The sequence below is a fragment of the Oryzias latipes genome, chromosome 16, assembly GCF_002234675.1.
Source record: "Oryzias latipes chromosome 16, ASM223467v1".
Taxonomy (NCBI): Eukaryota; Metazoa; Chordata; class Actinopteri; order Beloniformes; family Adrianichthyidae; genus Oryzias; species Oryzias latipes.
In genome coordinates this window covers 8651969-8672649 of record NC_019874.2, presented here as the reverse complement: position 1 = coordinate 8672649, position 20681 = coordinate 8651969, and the positions used below count along the sequence as shown (strand labels likewise).

Here is a 20681-nt window from a genome sequence, read left to right as displayed (position 1 = left end):
TTCTTTTAATAAAATCACAGCTATTGTGTCTGTACACTGTTCCTATTCAATTACAATTCAAATCCAGACTATTATTTCAACGTATTTCAAATCTTTTGAGCTTTTGAACTGAATTCAAAATTTCAAGCTTGTAGACATATTATGGTTATTTCAAGGTAAACCAGAAACTTTTCCTGAACACCCCACTTCCCTTTAAGGATCAGCGAAGTGCGTTTAGTAAAACTGAATGATTCCATGGTCCAGGTTAATAGACGACTATGATTGGCTGCAGGGTGTCCATTAAGTAAGAGATAATGCTTGATGAGGTGGCCATTATAAGAAATTAATGGAGGGCGCATAGGGGTGAACTGTCCGATGGAGATCCTGTCATGTCCATTATGGAGACATTTGAAGGAGAGAGATCTTTTCTACTGTCTTCTTGTTGTGATCAAATGTGGAACAACATCAATCTACCTGTTTTCAGTTTCTGTTTTTCCATTACCAACTGGTGTTTAGGCCCACACAACAATAATAATCTGGAACAGTCCTTGGGGCACACTGTCCTGCATGTTTTCCATACTGCCACTCCTGAATTAGCTCATCATAAAGCCCTGCAGAAGCCTGATAGTGGCAGCCATCAAAGGTGGGTCTGTTGGCACACGGTAGGATTCAAAAAGTGCAGGAAAGTCTTCCTCGAACATTCAGGCTTTCTTTTTTAGACGTCCATTATCACTGTGCATTATTACTTTTTAATGGACACCCTGCAGCCAATCAGAATTAAGTATTCACCTGGACCATTGTGTTAGTAAGGGATAATGCCCATCTTTGTGGAAGCAACCATCCTCCACTTTGCGTCAGATGGTTTACACCGCTGCAACATCCATGAAGTACTGATAAGGGACACTTTAAAAGGCATTATATCCAACAAAATGACCTTTAAAGTTCCAGTTCTATCATCTATTGATCTATTTTCAAAGGGTCCCCAGTGTTTTAAAAAAAATTATGATTATGCTGTTTCTAGACAAAATTAAAAAAACTGAGACATTTTCCAGGACATAATTTCTGCAGCGACAAAAGTTCGTTAGAAATTCACCGCTGAGTTGTGAGCGCAGTTCTAATGCCTGTCCCCACTTCCCATCATCTCTTTGTTTACATTCTCTCCCAGCTTTCATCCCCACGTAACATTACTAGTGCAAAAAAAAATGGTGATCAATATCTGAGCTATCCAGCCGCACAGTTTTGATCCAGATTCCAGCTCATTCAAGGAAAACAAAAACGTTCATGGATATGTTTGTCTGACAGTGGATGCATCAGAATGGAGCAGAGTAGGGAGCAGTAGGTCTTACGCAGGGGTGCAACTACCTAATTTCATAGGGCTATGCGACCACATTAACCCTTGTGCTATCTTAGATGACCCCACCCTTACATTGACGTCTTCTCCCTACCATGACAAAGGTGGATAAAGGTGGAAAGATTTCATGTAATCCATGGACACCAGTGAAGATCACAAATCATTGAAGAAAAAAGGTTCAGAGCACTGTCTAGTGGGTCTAGATGACCCAACTCCCAATGATAAATTGCCTAGGATAGCACAAGGGTTACAAAATGCCCCCCCACACCCCCACCCAAATAAATTAAACATCTTGCTAATGCATGTTTTTTTAAATTAAGAATACTTCAAAACGACTGACGTGGTATGAACTGGTTTTGCCCTGAACGTCCACCACAAGTCCTGATTCTTTTTCTCTCTTCTCTCCATCCTCACAGCTGTATGATATTAACGTTGTTAGGAAGATTTTCAAAGAATACAGTGACTAAACTATATGCAAAAATAGAAACATTTTTAATTTAAAATTATATTTGTGTTGGATATCACTTAGTGGTGTAATAGAATAGAATAGATTTATTTACTATTGCAAGACACTTCTGTGACCATTTTATTGGTAGCTGTAACCCTTGTGCTTTCCACCTTTATCCACTTTTGTCATGGTAGGGAGAACACGTCAATGTAAGGGTGGGGTCATAGAATAGCACAAGCGTTAACCTGAATGTTCCAAGCCTGCTTTTAACATTGCTACCACCTTCATTCACACCACATCTTTGTCCCTCTTGCGTTTTCTGTTTTGATTCCCCGATTGTTTTTTCTTTTGCCTTTCCATATAACCCTGTCACCAGATGATCACACAATTCAAATAAAAACAATCAACAGCGCGCTCTTGCGGGGGCGCCCAATCAGTTACGATGTGGCTCTGTTACTGATAATATTACGTAAATAAATGTGCTAAAACAGCTGTGAAATTAAAAAATTCGGACTATAAACAATTTTCCTAACTTCAGGTTTGGCGCCCTCTTTGGTCGGCGCCCCTATGCGACGCATATGTTGCATACCCACTTTTTGTACCACTGGTCTTACGCCACACCTGCAAGCTTTTTCTAACTGTATTTTTGCGTCAACTCCTTATTCACCTTTTTCATCACAGTGGGGCTTTAGGAGGCAAGAAGTATCATTTATTAGCATCAGTTACAACATACCTAGTGTCTGGCTTTGCTCTTACTTTATTTTGATGTCTTTATAAAGCCTTCACAGACTACACAGCAGCTTTTAGCAGCAGATAAGGTCACCTTTTTGTTTTTTGGTGTGACAGTAAGCCCCACCCAGAGAGGACCAACCAACAGTTTCTTTGTCAGACCAAAGACTTTAAAATGCTTCACAGAATGTGTTGCAGTCTGAGAAGATGATACTTTCAGTCTGTAGCAGTTTGGATTCAGAACTTCCACGAGCAGAATCTGTGTGCTGAGTGGAAGCAGCTTTGACGGAACACTCAGCTTTACAGCACAAACAACAACGATCAGCCGCCGTGTTGTGCTTAGCTGGCCTTCATTAGTTCACATCCTTGATCTGAAGCATATGGGCTCCTCAAAGCCTCATTTACAGAATGTGGTTGATGTTTGCAGTGAAATGTCAGGGGAGCCTCGGTGGGCCTGAGAGGAACATCTGGGTAAATTCACACCCAGCAGCAGAAAAACTGAGCTCTGGCTGGGGTGGCTTATTTGACCATGTCAGCTTTTCTGCGTTTCTCGGTGAAGAATCTTTGTGTGTTTAAAGTTGAAGAAAAAACAGTCAGTGGTTGTCCACGTAAAGTGTCTGCTGCACACAGACAGCTTACAGTAACACTGCACAGAGCATCTGAAGCAGATGTCTTTTGGGGACACGGCAGCTGGTTTGATTGGTGCAAACACCTGTGGTGAGGCATCACCACCGACTGTAGATTCAGAAACAACTCCCCCACAATTACGCAGCACGGTGTTTCTGCAAAGGCACACTAATTTTTGCCTCCTTCTGTGAATGGGTCAGGCAAAAGGAATAAAGCTACATTTAGTATTTTAGCCCAAAACTTTCAGTCTTCAAACAGAAGGATTTAAACTCCAGTGTAGAGATATAAAGAACTGCTAATTTTATTTAAGCAGCTCTTCACAACAATCCCAGGTACAGCCATGCACCAGAGGCTTCAAATGATGGGTGGATGGATGGATGGATGGATGGATGGATGGATGGATGGATGGATGGATGGATGGATGGATGGATGGATGATGGATGGATGGATGGATGGATGGATGATAGGTGGATAGATGGATGATGGGTGGATAGATCAATGGATGGATGGATGATGGATGGATGGATGGATGGATGGATGGATGGATGGATGGATGGATGGATGGATAGATGATGGGTGGATAGATGGATAAATGGATGGATGATAGGTGGTTAGATGGATGATGGGTGGATAGATCAATGGATGGATGATGGATGGATGGATGGATGGATGGATGGATGGATGGATGGATGGATGGATGGATGGATAGATGATGGGTGGATAGATGGATAAATGGATGGGTGGATTATGGGTGGATAGATGGATGGATGATGGGTGGATGGATGTATAATGGATGGAGGATGGATGGATAATGGGTGGATAGGTGGATGATCGGTTGGTGGATGATTAGTCATGAGAAGTGCCTGAACATTCCTGTGTTCTCAGTTGTTACATTCTTGCAACAATAAAGAATACTTTTCTTCAAACAACAGAAAACATTCTGAGTTTAGGCTAAGATGATAGTTCAGAGCTCGAGGTTCTTTAAAAACATTGAATATTTATTCACGTAAGTCACAACAAAGCATTACTATAAATGTAATAACCTTGTCAGGAACCTAGATATAGATTCAGAGCAAAAAAGTACTACAGAGACAGACTTTCCTTTATATTACAACATTCACTTCTATCAAACCCAGACAATGAGGCTCCTACATCCTCCTAAATCTCTTATTTTTCTTCAAAGAAAAACTTAGTTTGAGTTTGATCAGCTGTCACAGTGTGACTCCATCCATCAACTCAGTATTGAACATGAAATGCTTAGGAAGACATTCGGCATGATAAACCCTTACTGGTCATGCTCAGTAATGAAACCACCACAGAACCTGGATCAGAACATCTTCTCCTGCAGAGTCATATAAGGCAGAACGAGAAAAAAAAGGTTTTGTTTGCATCTTTACATCTAATTCACCTGAAACACATTAAATATAACCTGTCCTTACCTGCACTATAGGGTATTATTTTTAAGCCTATGCTGTTCAAGTCTCGTCCTTATCCTCCCCCATGTCCTTTCTGTCTGCTAACTCCTCCTCCCCATTTACCTCAGCCAGAGCCCCAACCAGAGTCACAGGCCTCAGCTGTTGGTTCTTAGTACCCGCTGCCAAGGCCAAGGACCACAGGGAGTCATGCAGCCTCCGCCCAATTTACCACACACACACACACACACGCACACACACACGCACACACACACACATGCTGAAACAGCTTTCACTTTCCTCATCTGGCAGCCTGCAGGCGGAGACCCATCCTGCTCTTCTGTGTGTTTGCTCAAGAGCTGCAGTTCCAGCCTCACATTAACAGTCCAGAGAAGCTCGTTTGCTTCTTTCACGCCGTTTTCCTCTTCTCCCTCACAGTAATGACTCCACATTCATACAAGGTTTACATTATTGATGAAGCTCCCTGCTGCCTCCTTCTCCCATCTGTCTGTGCTGAGGGAGGAGGGCCCAGGAGGGTGGAGTAAAGATGGATGGATGTGGGGGAGGTTCATTCAGACATGAGAGGTAAGACAAATGATGGGACCAGACTAAAGTCAAGGTGAAAGTGAACGAATGAAAGGACAGACAGACGGACAACACACGCACACACATGCACATACACTTCAACACAAACACATAGACACACACACAAGAAGACAAACACACAGTTTCATAGCATTGAATGAAGGGATAATTTTTTGCATGTAGTTAATTATTTCTATTGTACTCTTCATTGTAAATACTCGCCTCATTATTTTACATTTAGATTTTTTTCCAGTACATTTACCTGGTATTTAAGACAGTACTATACCCAGGACTAAATCTTCCTGGTACAACTGTATATCTGTTATTGAAGGGCCTTCTCACAGTACAGCAGTGGCAAATGAGTACATTTGACATCAGAGCGTGGTCGATTAGCTTTCCATAGCAGAACAGAAAGCTGGTCTTGCTTGCAGAGGTGTGCCACGCCAACGTTTCTTAGTCTCGAGAACAGGACAAGACAAACATCAACTATGAGACCATCTTGATTGCACCAACAACTTATTAGCATAAAAATAAAGACGTCTATTTGATCTGGACCTAAAGTTGAGAACAAGTTTCACTCTTTGTTTCATTGCAGCCGTTTGCAAAAATTATGAAAGCTGTTTTGTTTCCTCAATCATGTACACCGAGTGAACAGAAAAACAAACAAAACATTTCTGCAAATTTACAATCCCATGGTAATATTTCAGACCTTTGCTCTGACTCATATTTGACTCAATGTTGTACATTTTTTCTGATCCTCCTTGAGATAATTCTACTTTTTCATTGGAGTCCAGCTGTGTTTAATTAAACCGACTGGACTTGCTTAAGAAATCCACACATCTGTCTATAGAACACCTTCCAGCTCCCAGTGATGGTAAGACCAATGAAAATCAGGAGGTTGAAAGAGCTGCTCGAGGAGCTCAGAGACTGAATAGTGGCATTAAGGGGACAGATCTGGACAAGGTTCCAAAAATGTTTTGCAGCTCTACAGGTTCCTAAGAGCACAGTGACCTCCAGATTCCTTAAATGGAAGAAGTTTGGGACGACCAGAACTCTTCCAAAACCGGGCCGTCCAGCCAAACTGAGCAATTGTGGTAAAAAGTCTTAGTAAGAGGGGTTAGGACAAAAAACCCAAAGATCACTTTGGCTGAGCTCCACAGATGCAGTTTGGAGATAAAAGAAAAGTGAACATCACTGCATCTTTGCATCAGTCAGATGTTTATAGCAGAGTGGCCCAAAATAAACCTCTCCTCAGTGGAAGACATGAAATCCTACGTAGAGTTTGATGGAAACACACAACAGACTCCTAGACTATGAAAAAATAGGGTCTTTGGTCTGATGAGACCAAAACTGAACTTTCTGGTGTAAATTCTAAGCGGTATGTGTGGAGAAAACCACACACTGCTCATCTGCCCAATACAATCCCAACAGTGAAACATGGTGGTGGCAGCATCATGGTTTGGGGGTGTTTTTCAGCAGCAGGGACAGGATGACAGGTAACAATTGAAGGAAAGATGAGTGCAGCAAAGTGCAGAGATACATATGTTGGAAGAAAACCTCTTCCAGAGTGAACAGGACCTCAGACTGGTCTGAAGTTCAAGTTCCAACAAGATTACATATTTTTGGAATTAATTTCCAACCTTATGCTTGGAAGGAAAATATGTGACTCAAAAACAGTTGGCATTTTTGTGGCAAACATATCCAGAGACGACCTTTGCCGCAGCTCCCGCTTCAAAACAGAAGAAGTGTGACTGTGTTTGGCTTTTCTGAACACTAGGAAGGTTGAGCGAAGGGGTGGCTGCACAGATCAAACAGAAGATGAATCCTGGTGGCTGCGACTAAATCACACAAATAGAGATACAGTGGCTGCAGAACAGAGCAGCAGCTTGTTGCTCACCAAAGTCTGCCAGTTTGAGCTCTCCAGTGTCACTGATGAGCAGGTTTTGTGGTTTTAGGTCACGGTGGAGGATATACCTCTGGTGGATATACGACAAGCCTCTCAGCAGCTGGAAGAGGAAGAGCTGAAAAGATTTTAAAAAAAGAGAATAACATTAACATGGATCTATCCTCAGAATGTTTTCTTTTTGCATTCATTTGTCAGTGACGGGACATTTGTGTCTGAACAGCTAAGTAAAGCCTTCAACTTCACTGAGGGGGCAGCACATGTATGGAAGTTTTTCTGTAGCATAATTGACCCTTGTGCTATCTTAGATGACCCCACCCTTACATTGACGTGTTCTCCCTACCATGACAAAGGTGGATAAAGGTGGAAAGATTTCATGTAATCCATGGACACCAGTGAAGATCACAAATCATTGAAGAAAAAAGGTTCAGCGCACTGTCTAGTGGGTCTAGATGACCCAACTCCCAATGTTAAAGTGCCTAGGATAGCACAAGGGTTAAAAATAAAAGTCAAAACCAGAAATGCTTTTTCATTTTCAAAATGAAAAATTTTGACTCAAAATTAGAAAGAAAAAGCAAAACACCAAACCGCTTTTTTCATTTTCTTCCTCAACACCGCTTATTCTGTTACTTAATTAAAATCACAGAGAAAATGGTATCTGACATTTCATTTTCAAAAAGTTCTCTGGAAAATGAGTAGTAATGACTCAAAAATAAAATTAAATGTCACTCTTAAAATGCTTTTTCATTTTCGTCTTTAACTTCGTTCATTCTGTGACATAATTAATGCGAAAAGAGGGGATTGCATTTGGGTTTTCACATTCACCCCGCAAAAAGTGTGCAGTGAGCATTTCCAGGGGGGAGGCGGGGCGATTATGTCAGTACTCACTGTTCTTCTGCACTCTTTGCTCTCCCGGCTGTGTTGCCAGATTGGGCAGTTTTGGTTCTAAATTTGCGGGTAAAATGGCTTTAGGGGAGTAGGGAGTAGTAAAATTTAGGTGATTTTAGGGTCGGTTTGGCAGTTCTTATTTTCTCATGAAAATATATTCCCGGACTGCGTGGATGTTGGAGTTCTGCGAAGCTTCTATGTACTGGAGCTCCATGAACACACCAGGCCGAGTGTGGGAGGAGCTACCAGCTAATGTTTTTAGCGATCGCTACATGGAGCGGTGTCTGTGTCACTATATATCTCACTTCCAATGCATGGAAGACACAGAGATTATTGAGAGATCAGGTTTATTTATTTGGAAGAGTTCTACATGGTAATCATGTGTCCGTGTTTGAGTTCATCCCAGAGATTCTCCCAGAGAGTCTCTGCTTCAGCTTCCAGGCATGACGGCCGGGCAGCAGTTTTCCATCCCTCTCTCTGACCGAGTCTGGAAGCTTGCAGTCCTGCTTTAACCCGAGAGGGAAAAAATTAAAACCAGATTTATAATTATTGTAATGATGAAAATAAAATAAAAACCATCATAAGATTCAGGAGAAGGGTTTAGAATCAGGCTAATACGTGTCAACAACAACATTTAGCTTCTGATGCATTTAAACTCCTTACTGCGGGCAATGCCACAATGTGCATCTTGGCTGTAAATATGTGGGAAAAACTTCATCCTTTTTTTTGTATGGACACGATTGGAAAAACAAATTCACATGATTGTATGGTTTCTCAGGACTGCCCGAAGCAGCACTTCCGCCTTCAAAAGCCGCCTCAAAGCTACTTTTCTGCTCAGAGACTCGGTTGTCCCGGGAGACACGGTCAGACGGACTGAGGTCTGAAGTCCTCTGGAGCGTTGAATGTTACAAAGCACCCTTCCCTTCACTTCACTTCACACAAACACGAATAGACCGGCAGCACTGATCCGATATGCTTGGCACGTGCAGAGCTTGTAGCCACAACGAGTGAGCACTGACGTCATCGCCCCGCCTCCCCCTGGAAATGCTGACTGGTATTGAGTTTTGCTACAGTTTCTGCGGGGTGGATGTGAAAACGAAAATGCAATCCCCTCTTTGCATTTTCGCTTTAATTATGTCACAGAATGAGCGATAATGAAGAAGAAAATGAAAAAGTTTTATAAAGGAGTGACGTTTAATTTTATTTTTTAATCATTTGATGCAGTTAAATTTTGAAAATGAAAAAAGCATTTCTGTTAATCCATTTTAATGATTTAATTAGATATTTCTAAATGAATTTTGCTACACATTTACCAGAGAACTTTTTGAAAATGAAATGTCAAATACCACTTTCATTATCATTTTAATTAAGTGACAGAATAAGTAGAAAATAGAAGTAGAAAATAAAAAAGCGTTTGGCGGTTTGCTTTTTCTTTCTAATTTTGAGTCAAAAAATGAAAGCTTCATTTTGAAAATGAAAAAGCATTTCTGGTTTTGATTTTCTTTTCTTATTATGCTCCAAAAAAACTTCCATAGCACATGAACTGTTTAGTATGATGGCATTGTGCAGCTTTCTATGGTTATATTCCAAGGGAGTTTATGATGGAGAAGAGTGCAGCAGACAGCAGGGTAACAGAGATGCATCAAAGGAGATGCAGGACTCCCTTCAGGCAGCAGCTGTGATCCTGTAATGTTCGGGCATTTTCCTGAGGTTGTTAGGGTGCAATCTGCTGCTGTGATCTTTCTCCAAGCATGTCATAGTTACTCCCAAAGTTCAAGCACATTTTGAGTTAACTGCTGTATTCAGAATTATTGAGGTCACACATTTGCCTGTTTGTGGCCACATCCAGAGTGTACTCTGCCTTTTCCTTACAAATAACTCAAGTAGGCCCAAGCGTGGCACAGGAGAGGAGCGGGTGTTTAGGGTTTGAATCCGTGGAGGCCAGAGGACTGCGGGCAGAAGAATCCTGCTCCATGCAAAGAAGAATCTCTGAACTTGAGAAAACATCTTTCACCATTTTCAGCACGTCTCTTTGCTTCAGTTCTTGCACTGCAGTGCAGAATATTGAATTTCTGCTGAGGTGAGTCAAGCAAGGGTGGTGTTACACTGCACCCGCTCCAAAAGCCTTTTGAACATGTAAAATAACAAAGAACGCATGATTTTATGTGAGTATACCTTTTAATGAGGATGAACCATTGACTGTTTATGAGAACTAAAACTAAGCAAGTGTGAAGTCGCCCATTAAATGGGGCTTTCTTTAAGCCCCAACCAACTGAAATAAACTCAGTCATCATTTTTTCTTTTTTGTGATAGATGCTCCCCGCCCCTTTTGAAGTCAAATGATGACGGTAAGCAGTGATTGGTTAGAAATCTGTCAATCAAACGTTTTAAATATTGGCCGTAGGGGTTAAAAAACCACTACTACTACTACTACTACTACTTTGATTAAGGCATCTGATTGGTCAGTTTATAACTGATATTACTTGCAAAGAAGAAAAAATATTTTTAAATGAAAAGGGGATAGTCAAAAATATGATAAGAAAAGGAATCAGATCAAGATTCTGACCAATAGAATGACTGAGCAACAGCTGTTTGTTTCTCTATAGAAGTCTATGGGATTTTGGCTTCTTGGAGCCAGCAGGTACTTCCTGTTTGGAACTCCAGGGGGGAGGGATCATAAAGAACTGCATAAAAGGTTCATAAGGAATTAAGAATTTTCACAGTAGAAACTGACAAACAGTATGAAAGGATAAAAGCTCAGACTTTGTACATTTTCATCTTGAATCTGTGACCTGGCAGTTCTTTCTCCCCTTCTGTCGACACGTCAGTCAAAAACCCATCCAGCTCTTCATTCCACCCCTCACTTATATCTCCTCACTGATAGTGTGGCTTTGGCTAATTAGGCTGACTAAAGCGGTGTGGAGTCCAATCAGGGAGGGTGCATCTGCTGTCACTGAGTTGACAGCTTCTTATTTCAGTACGAGGCGGGTGAGAGATGAGCCACAGAGGAACATTAACTTGGAAAATGTGTGATTGTTCATGTATATCAAGATCAAAATCTAATCTCTGCAACATTCCAACAGTCTCTTCTTTGGAGTTGGTTTCTAACAGAAACTGAGCCGTTTTGTCACCAGCCGGCTTTGTGACTGCATCCACTACAGTGGTAGTGTCTTTCTTTCTAACAACCTTTGGGTTGTAAAGAGAACATTGGCTCTTGGTTAACAGAGTGACATTATTTGTTTTCTTGAAACCTTTTAATTATTATCATCCTGTAAGGATATTTAAAGACACTTTGTCAATATGGTCATATAACTTAAAGATTAAGTGATGACTTGGACATATTTGAAGAGCAACAAGTTTTTCTTTCTTTTTTAACAGGAGCGAACCAAATTTTGCATGGTGGTGTCGTGGTTAGCGCTCTCCCCTCACAGTTAGAAGGCTCTGGTTTGAAAACCGCATAAACTTACACTTTGACACAAAATGGCTGTCAAGCCGTAGGTTGTGTGGCCATCCTATAATACTATCAAAACTCCCTTTGGATATTCCCAACACGTGTTTTGGATTTGTTTGGGTATTTGGATTTTTCCAAAGGGGAAATGCAGCAGGGGGCAGGGGGTGGCTGGAGGGTAGCAGTCTGAAATCGGCCGATCTTCATATGATTTTGGGGACCTTGGAGACCCTCCATCAGTCAACTATAGCAGTGGTACCCAACCTTTTTAACCCCACGGACTGGTATGACGTCACACAAAGATTTCACAGACCGGTCTTTAAGATGTAGGGCGGATGATAATTGTAGCAATGCTACGATGAGGGAGAACCAGAGACCTGACAAGATGAACCCTAAGCTTTTATTTTGAAACATATGTTATTGTACATCGCACAGGTGTCATCATCCTCTCCCCTGCCCACAATCATGGTGCAAAAAAGATGTACTGTCTATTAAATGTAGCTTTCTTGGCCTGCGTCAAGAGTGACATAGACCATTGTTTTTCAACCAGTGTGCCGCGGCACACTAGTTTGCCATGGGAGATGGTCAGGTGTGCCGCGGGAAATTGCCCTAATTAATTCACTGATCTAAAAACATTTACCATCTCCATGGATATCAGCTCTTTGTTCATCCAAACAGGCCCTGATAAAACACTGAGTAGTTAGGAATATGAAAGATCATAAAATACTTTTTTCTTTGTGTTTATTTGATTCTATTAAAGACATTTTGATAAGAATGACGGTACCGCGATTAAGCTGTAGTTTCAGACGTTTTCGGAAAAGTCCCGCCCCTTTAACTGTCTCCACCAATCATTCTTGGAGGCTTAATCACCATCACAATCAGTCTGACCAATCAGAAGTGGTTAAAGTCTTCACTTCCTTGTTCTGATTTAGATCATAAAGTCTCTCAGTTCTAACAAAAATACCAGCTAAAGCTCGTCTTTAGCGGTATAGCTTTCCATAGAATGCGGTGTCAGACCGTGGAACAAGTGAACAAAACAATGAAGCTCAGAGACGCGAATCTTTCTGCCCTTTTGCAGCAGTTTTCACACTACATCTCCCATGATGCATTGGATTAAAGTGACAGAGTATCTGTGCTGCAACGAGTTTTCCCTGTTAAACGTCTTAAAACCACAACGAACACACATCAAACAGTTTTTAAATCTTCTAACTTAACTCCTATTACATCTTTTAGATAAAACAGCTGCAACTTCCAGCCTTTTCTGCCACAAAAATGCACGTGAGATTGCATAGAGAGGGACCGTAGATCAATACAGACTATAGTTTCTCATTTTTAATTTTTGGATGCTGGTGTGCATCCGGATTTTTGTCAACGTTAAAGTGTGCCATGGCTCAAAAAAGGTGGAAAAAAACGGACATAGACGGACGTAACAGAGAATCGGGACATTTTTCAAAATAAAACATCTTTCAGATTCCGAAATAAATAAAAAACGGAAGTAATGTAAGTTATTCTTTCTTTGCGGCCCGGTACCAAATGACCCACAGACCAGTACCAGTCCGCGGCCCGGGGCTTGGGAACCCCTGAACTATAGCAGTGCTGCCTTCCTGCCACCTGCTGGACTGCCACCACACAACCTCCAAATGTCTCCAGGTGGCCACTGACTGATGTAAAAAAAATATCTGCCCACTGTTTGATTTTTAACTTTGTCTTAACAGCTCTGCAGCGCCTAAAAATGCAACTGCCGCCTCACAATTACAAATGCCACCACTCGGCACTTGCCAAATTTGCTGAAAAACGTGCATTTAAGTGCAAATATGGTGCAATTTTTGGATATGTTACTGTAGTCGAAAAGTTCAGGTCCCTCTCATAGAATTTGAACTCAAATATGAGCCCTGAACCATAATCAGCTGATAATGAATGAATAAAATGTAATTTAATGTTTCATTTAAACTCTGGGCATCATTTATTTATTAAACCCAGTTCCATGATGAAAGCAGCATCAAAAACACAAATAACCCAAGATAACTTCACATGTTTATAATGAATATGAAGGAAAAACATTAGTGATGGATGAAAGCACCTACCTGGTCCAACCCCCAGGGTTGGTGTTCATATTACTTGTCTGCACACACACAAACATCCACACACAACACACACACCATATCAGCATGTCTGCTGTCAGAGAAAAAGAAAAGCTCCTCGCCATCACTGTAACGGCAATTATTCATGTGCGTCCAGCCATGGCGGCTGTTTGCAGAGCAAAGCTGAGGAGGACGACTGCTTTAAAACTGAAGGGAGCAAATGAAGAATTCTGCTGGAATCACACTTCCTGTTCCAAACTCAGCATCCACCAAAATGTTCCACCAATCACACATTAGTTGTTGCACAGCAGATGAAGAGTGATGTGTGAAAATCAAAGAAGGCGGAAGGACGTGTGACAGGTTTTCAGTGGGAACCAGCCTGAAGTGGGAGCGCCTCCATGAAAGCAGCATCTTTAGTTTGGAGGACTGTTCTTGACTACGATGTAAACCAGCACAGGAATCTTTCTGACATGCTCCACCAGCATCCACCCCCTCCACGTACCTTCTTTGTTTGCACTGATGAAGTTTTACAAACACAAAGTTGTGTCCATATGTGAGGCGTACCTTGACGTTGTCTGGATGAAGCCCCCCCGGGTATTTGTCCATGTACTGACACAGGTCTGTGTGCTGCAAACAAGAAAAGTGGTGGGAAATTATTAGGAAGAGACAGGTTATGCAACGTGATGCAACGCCCAAAAGGCAGGAGCAGTTCCTCTGATTCAGTGTCCCCCCTCCATGATGCAAAGCACAGAAATGAGGGATTATTTTCGCCTGACACCCTCGCCATCAGTGGAGCTGCGTTTGACAGGCGTGGGGGGCCGACGCCGCTCATCCTGTGAGGCTGCGGCTCAGCGTTCACGCTGATGTTTACAATCTCCTGCTGCCGACCTCGCCAGCGGAGCTGCTGAATAATTCACAGAGGCGCGGACGCCTGTTCGTCTTCCTCTGCGCTCTGCCTCCGTTTCCTGCCTTTTCATTTCCATCTCTGTCTCCGTAACAGATGCAGTGATTCTGGCCCGTCAGTTTCGGGGTCCTCTCTGTTTCCCCCTGTCAGTCCTGCTGAGCGGACGACTGCTGCTTTAAATGAATGAAACTTTAATCCAGCAGTGAGTCACCTGACTAATCTCTTTCAGATTTAGGAATTTCAATAAGAAAAGAAACATGTGGGACACACATACACCCATTAAAGAGGAGCAAGCTTGTGCCAAAAGCTTCCAAAACTGATTAACTTCTCTATAATTCTGAGTTCTTATACAACCTGCTGACAACCTCCTTTCCCATCACCCACACATTAACATATCCTCAATTACTGACACTCTCAGCCTTCCAGCCAGGCATCACGCTGTCCTTGGTCTCACGCAACACAGCCAACAAGCTGAGTCAGCAGCTTGACAGATCTTATCTGACTCAGCACATCAAGATCACTGACTTTAAATGTGACCGGCAGAAATGGATGCCGGTCAGAAGATAGAAAAAGACAGTGGACAGAGCAAAGTCGTTCAGATGAGAGGAAGATGCTTAGAAAACCTCGATCAGCTGCGCCGTTGAGTAAAGGAGCAGGACGGCCCTCCTGAGGTCAACGTATGGGTCTTAACAAACAATCAGGTTGCTACAAAAATCAGTGTAAAACCTGCCTGATTTTTCAAGGCGGTTTGATGCTCTTCAGTTCAAGCAAACCAAGTCCTCCACTGGCTTGTCCCAGAACGGAACCAGGCTGAGGCAGCAGGCTGACTGCAGACTGAGGCGCCATTGCTAAAGATGGTGTGAATTTTACAGTGTATGCAGGAAAATATTCAACTATGTGGCAGTTGATGTCACGCAGGTGTCTGCAGTCTACAGTCAGCTGCAAACATCAATCTGCACTTCCATGGTTAATGTGTGATGTTCTGCTCCCAACCCTAATTTATCCTTCATTTATTCACGTTAATGAGAAATGAAAATGCAAGACTTCATAAGCAGCTTTGGTCAGCATCGAGGATAGTGGAGAGGGAAAACATAGCCATGTGGGCTAACAAGGAGCTGCTGACCACAGGTAAAAAGGTTTGTAATGGAGCCTTAGCTCTCTACAAGAACATTTGCATTTTATTGTTTAAGTGCAGAAATAAAACCGATTGTTCTGTATTTCTGCTGTGTATCATGTTGAAGAAAACAAGTCGTGTTTTCATTGATTTCCTGTACATCTACTGCCATACGGTCACTCCTTCAGGCTCACTGCTCTGGCTCTGTCAGCTCATGGATCATAATAATTTATACCGGATTACAGCATATTTACTAGGAATGTCAATATGCATTCATTCCCGTTCTATCAAAGCAGTTAATACCATACTGAGTGGTGCTGAAGTGAACACATCAGAGCACAAATGAGTGGTCATTTCTGCCTGTGTGAGTCATGTCTAACATCCAATGCCTCCACCTCTGCTGTGGAAAACCTGTGTCACACACAGCTCCACGGCCTTTTCAACACAGAAATAGGCACATTTTTTTCCTCCGATTGTTTTTTCATACAAATGTTTGTGTTACATTTTGGATATGAACATTTCCACACTAATGTTGTGTGCGTGGAGCCCCTCAGCAGTGAAGCCCCTGATGACTTAAACGCATGGAAACGTTGCCAGAGTTCCATATTTTCTTTCGAGGTTATGGAAAAGCCTCCGTCTTTCTTCATGAGTTTGTTTTAGAGAATGTATTTCTGATTGCCTTTGTGTGTTTAGCAGGAGCAGACAGATGAGCCTGAGGCGGGAAAAACAGCAGCTGCTCCGACAGTCTGCAAGCAGCCCTTGGCCAAGGCGATACTGAGCTCTCCAGTTTCTGCAGGCTTCATATAAAACATTTAAACAGATGAAACACACGAGGGTTGACCCTTGTCTCCTCATTAAACTGTGGTCGCATTCACTTTTGCTGAAACTGCAGCTTTCATCCGTGCACGCATCAAGCGCTCACAGGCAGAGTGTCGACTCACCACATACTCGAAGACCAGAGTCAGGGTTTCCTTGGTGTGGATGATGTCATGGAGGAGCACGATATTGGTATGCTTCAGGCCTTTCAGGAGAGATGCTGAAGGAAGAGAAAGATCAGAGTTGCTGTTGAGCATGAGGGGAGATGGGAGAAGCTGCTGAAACCATCAGCTGGAACGCCTGTCTGCATGGCGAGGATCAGAAGAGGACCGAACATCTCAGAAAGTTCTTACAGCCACTCATCTTAAATTTACATGGAGGTCAACGGGCTGTTGATGAGCACGGAGGTTGTGCGTAGGGAAGCATCAGCTCCGGTTTTCCTCAAACAAACTTAGGGATTCTTACAATCAGCAATCTGAACTATTCCCAGAAGAAAACCAAAGGAGGAGAAGGCTGGAAAAGTCAGTTTTGCATCTTGATCACAGAGAAGCTCATGAAAAAACAAAAGAGGGAGTACTTCTACAAGGCCATGCATCTTTGAACAAGCAGACTCATTAGATGTTAATAATGTTAGTAAAACTCAGATAAGCGCTGTAACTCACAACATCACTGCCTTCTGTCACCAGAAGCACACCAGCCGACCACCAAGCAGACCTCATTCAGCCACAGCAGGTCAGTCATGCAGGAGGCTTGTCCTGACCTGAACCCCTCCAATACAGTCCAAAATACCTTCGACTATCGCTATGGTAACAGCACAGAATTCTTGTCAGTGGCAAATTTGACCTATACAGTCACAAACTTGAGTACATTTCATTGTAAAAAGCTGTGATGGATGAGAGTGTAGTAAAAGTGTTTGGAAGCAGCTTTGTTGAAAAGGTGCTTCCTTCTCAGGCGATCCCAGCTCCAGGTCCCAGCAGATGTCAAGCACTGCCGGAACTTGAATGCCAGAGAGGCATTTTATGTTTTCTTAAAGTTGAAAAATTCTTAAATGCACTGACAAACGAAGCCTCGCCATCAGCAGGTCTGGATGAACAGACACAGCAGGATGGACCAACGTTGGTCCAGATCAAAGACTGGACCGCTTTCTGAGCGTGCAGAGTGTAAACAAAGACACGGTTCGAGGACCTCTAGTTTCATCAGATGCTGCTCTGTCTGTGTGCAGAATCACCCTGTTCAGTTCTACCAACTGATTCAGGCCTCCAACCTGCTGAAATACTGATAAGTATTTGTATTCCACACCATCGGCTTATTTATAAACCAGGAGCAGCTTTAAAGCAGTTCTGTATCTGACTGGTGTCCTAGGACTTGAAAACAGCAGGAATGTGTTGATCTGGTCTAAACTTTGACTGCAGTGTTCTGAAGGACCTGCAGCTTTTTGAAGACTATTACAGTAGTCCACCCAGCAGGAGATGCAGACGTTAAGCATCTTCTCTGAATCTTGACCTGAGATCTCTCATTGTGAGGCCGAAGTTCAGCTCTGAGTGTTTTAACTTCAGGATTTCTAACGTTAGGTTACCTTCACTTTTTTCTTTCTTGTCTCTAAAATCTCAGACTTCAGTCTTTTTGTTGTTGAGCTGAAGACAGTTTGCTTTCTTCCAGGAGTTTAGCTGCTCTAAGCAGCAGAGAGTCTGATGGTGGTTTGGTGTCAGAGCTCCATTAGGCTGAGTGTCATCTGAGCGACACAACCTCAGGATCCCACAAACTCTGCATGTGGAAAAACAACCGCACTGAATGGACTTAAACGATTCAAATCTTGCAAACAGCCACAAATCAAGAAGGAATTATAAGGAGGTTCTTTGTGGACATTTATCTTAAATGTACTTAAAGTCCCACTCCGATCATCTTTTGATCTATTTTCAAAGCGTTCCCAGGGGCCTTTTAATTAGGACTTTGCTGTTTTTAGCCCAAATCAAAGAACCTGTTTCGTTTCAGGGCATAGTTTTGAAATTTAAAATTCTAAACAGTTTTCTTGGGGATTTAAGCAAAGTGAAAAGAATAAAATGGACTAATGTTAGTGTGTTTTCCTTTTTTTGACATTTACCTTCCCTTATGGCTGTGAAGGGCGTTCCTTCCTCCTCCTGCAAACGGATCACCTTCAGAGCCACAAGCTTTCCATTCACCCTGTCAACAACAAACAGCAAGTTCATTAATTGCGTTTCATCTGTGGTCTATGACAACATCAGTCCACTGAACTCAGTGAAGTCAGATGAATTGGAGGATAGTTCTGTCAGTAAAGAGCAATTTAGCTGCAGCGAAGTGCGACTCTGCTACAAGGCCACTGGATTACAATTAAATGAAACTCACCAATCACAGCTGCTGTAGAGAGAAACAAAGCGCAATCACATTCTCACTGCACAGATCAGGGGGAGTGGACTTTTATGCCTGAACTCTTTATTATCCTGAATTCAATTAGGAAAACCTGGGAGAACAGCAGAAAGCCATGAAGGGGACTGCCGAGTGAAAGCATCCATCCTCAGTCCGAGTCTAACATCCGGCACAAACAGGGTTGTTTACTTCAAGCCTGAACTGTTCTCCTTTTTAATTTTATTCATTCATTAAGTGGCAAGGCTGCTCCTTCCAAATCCTGCTCACCACAAAGAAGAACGCTGGATTTTCCACACTAAAGGGTGAACAAGATTATAAGGTGCACCATTTATAAGTTGTCCACTTTCTAACTTAATACATATACGAGGTACACCAAACTATAGGGGAACATAGTGTGATGAACAACGTGATATACGCGCTTTGATGAATGAGGAGGTTTTTTTGCTGTTTACTAACGCTTGTCCACCACCTGCAGTCGGATAAGACTTGATGTGAAAAGTCAAAGTGGTGCAAATCCCGCAAATCTTGCTTCAGGCTTTTTCTTTCACCGCTCCTTTCCAATACGACTTGGTATCAAATTATTCGAGCTGGGCAGAACGGTTCCAACGGTTGACACTTCCACGTTTGAAAAGGACGGTACACGTCACTACCAAATCCGAGTCCCTGAGTGGTCCCAGTTCAGCGTTGTCGCAATTTAGCTTCAAGAAATTCAACCGTTTAAACTTCCAGTGAGCAATCCATGAATTGTACATAGAGTCCCCAACAGAACTACTGAGTTATGAAAGCGGAAGCCCGATCTCTGGGTTAACACGTGTTTGCATGGACTTTTCTTTCAAAGTGGCCGCTTGAACGTGAGTCGCTGAGAGCCTAGCTTCAGAGATAAGTCTGTCAGTCATTCAGCCTGTTAACTGTGTTCAAAGTAACTGCTTTGTCCAGTAACACGCTGAAAGTTAGCCATTTTAGCGTTTTCACAGTACCTGTAACTCTAAATATTCTTTACTACACAAAATCCAGACTGATAGCGCCAAAACAAACGTTATATGTGACTACACTAACTCCCAACAATAGTAACACGTAGAAAACACAGCATTTGTGTATTAACAATAACACCCAACCAAACATTATGACAGAGCACAATTTACTCTAAATCGCTTCAACATTACTAAACACAACCAGAAAGAAATGTTGTTTTTTTAAGTTTGCCTTATAGACGGAAAATACAGTGACTGCGTCAGAAATAGACCTAAAATGCACCACATACTTACTTGCTTTTTCCTTTGTAAACTGTAGCGTAGGACCCTTCTCCCAGTTTCTCAAGCTTTTCGTAGGAATCTGCTTTTCCAAATTTTGGGCTTGTTGGCTAAAGAAAAAAAAAAATTCATAGATTTAGGAAGTAAAACCAAGTTCAAAACAAAATAGTAAGCAACTACAGTATGAGATATTACATTCAGTAGCGCTGTGGGTGTCATATGTGTTAGAAGGAAAGGAAAAGGAACTCCTAAAAAGTTCTTCTAATACAGAGTTGGGGTCTCCAATGGTGTCCGGCGACGCACGCCATTCCAGTGGTCCCACTGGAACTGTGGGATTTCTCTACAAATTTGCATGGAACCTACATTGTTCAGGAAACTGATCATATTCTACTTATTATTGACAACCTAGTCTGGCAGCCTTCCAGAATGATGCACCTTTCCAATCTTTGGAGTGTGGATAAGAAACAGACTAACTCGTCAGCTTAGTGCTTAGTAGAGGCTAAAAAAGTGAGGATTCCAAACACAAATGCTACAGAGCAGGAAGGGGGCGGGAACTGAAGGGCGGTCAGACCTGACTAATCAGTATGAGATCTTAGTCTAACTTCTCACTGTGCAGCACACACTGTACGTTTCAGCCAGGTAGTATTCTATACTTAGTGTCTGATTTTTATTCTCTGCTTGTCTGTAGTTGTGATTTGCGGATACAACAGAAGGACTGATCGCCTGGGCTCTGCCTCCACTTACAAAAGACAAATATATTG

The 20681-nt window shown here is 42.3% G+C and overlaps 1 protein-coding gene across 3 annotated transcripts in view; it reads right to left on the bottom strand.

The window, feature by feature from the left end:
• The window catches only part of cdk14 (cyclin dependent kinase 14), a 165454-nt gene that overhangs the window by 76461 nt on the left and 68312 nt on the right, over positions 1-20681 (bottom strand). For all 3 annotated transcript variants that reach the window (XM_004077647.4, XM_011484941.3, XM_011484940.3), the window contains 5 exons: positions 19936-20030; positions 18387-18466; positions 16411-16505; positions 14016-14078; positions 7029-7152 (listed from right to left, as the gene is read on the bottom strand). In XM_004077647.4, the coding sequence (XP_004077695.1) occupies positions 7029-7152; positions 14016-14078; positions 16411-16505; positions 18387-18466; positions 19936-20030 (457 nt within the window). The remainder of the gene's footprint in view (positions 1-7028; positions 7153-14015; positions 14079-16410; positions 16506-18386; positions 18467-19935; positions 20031-20681) is intronic.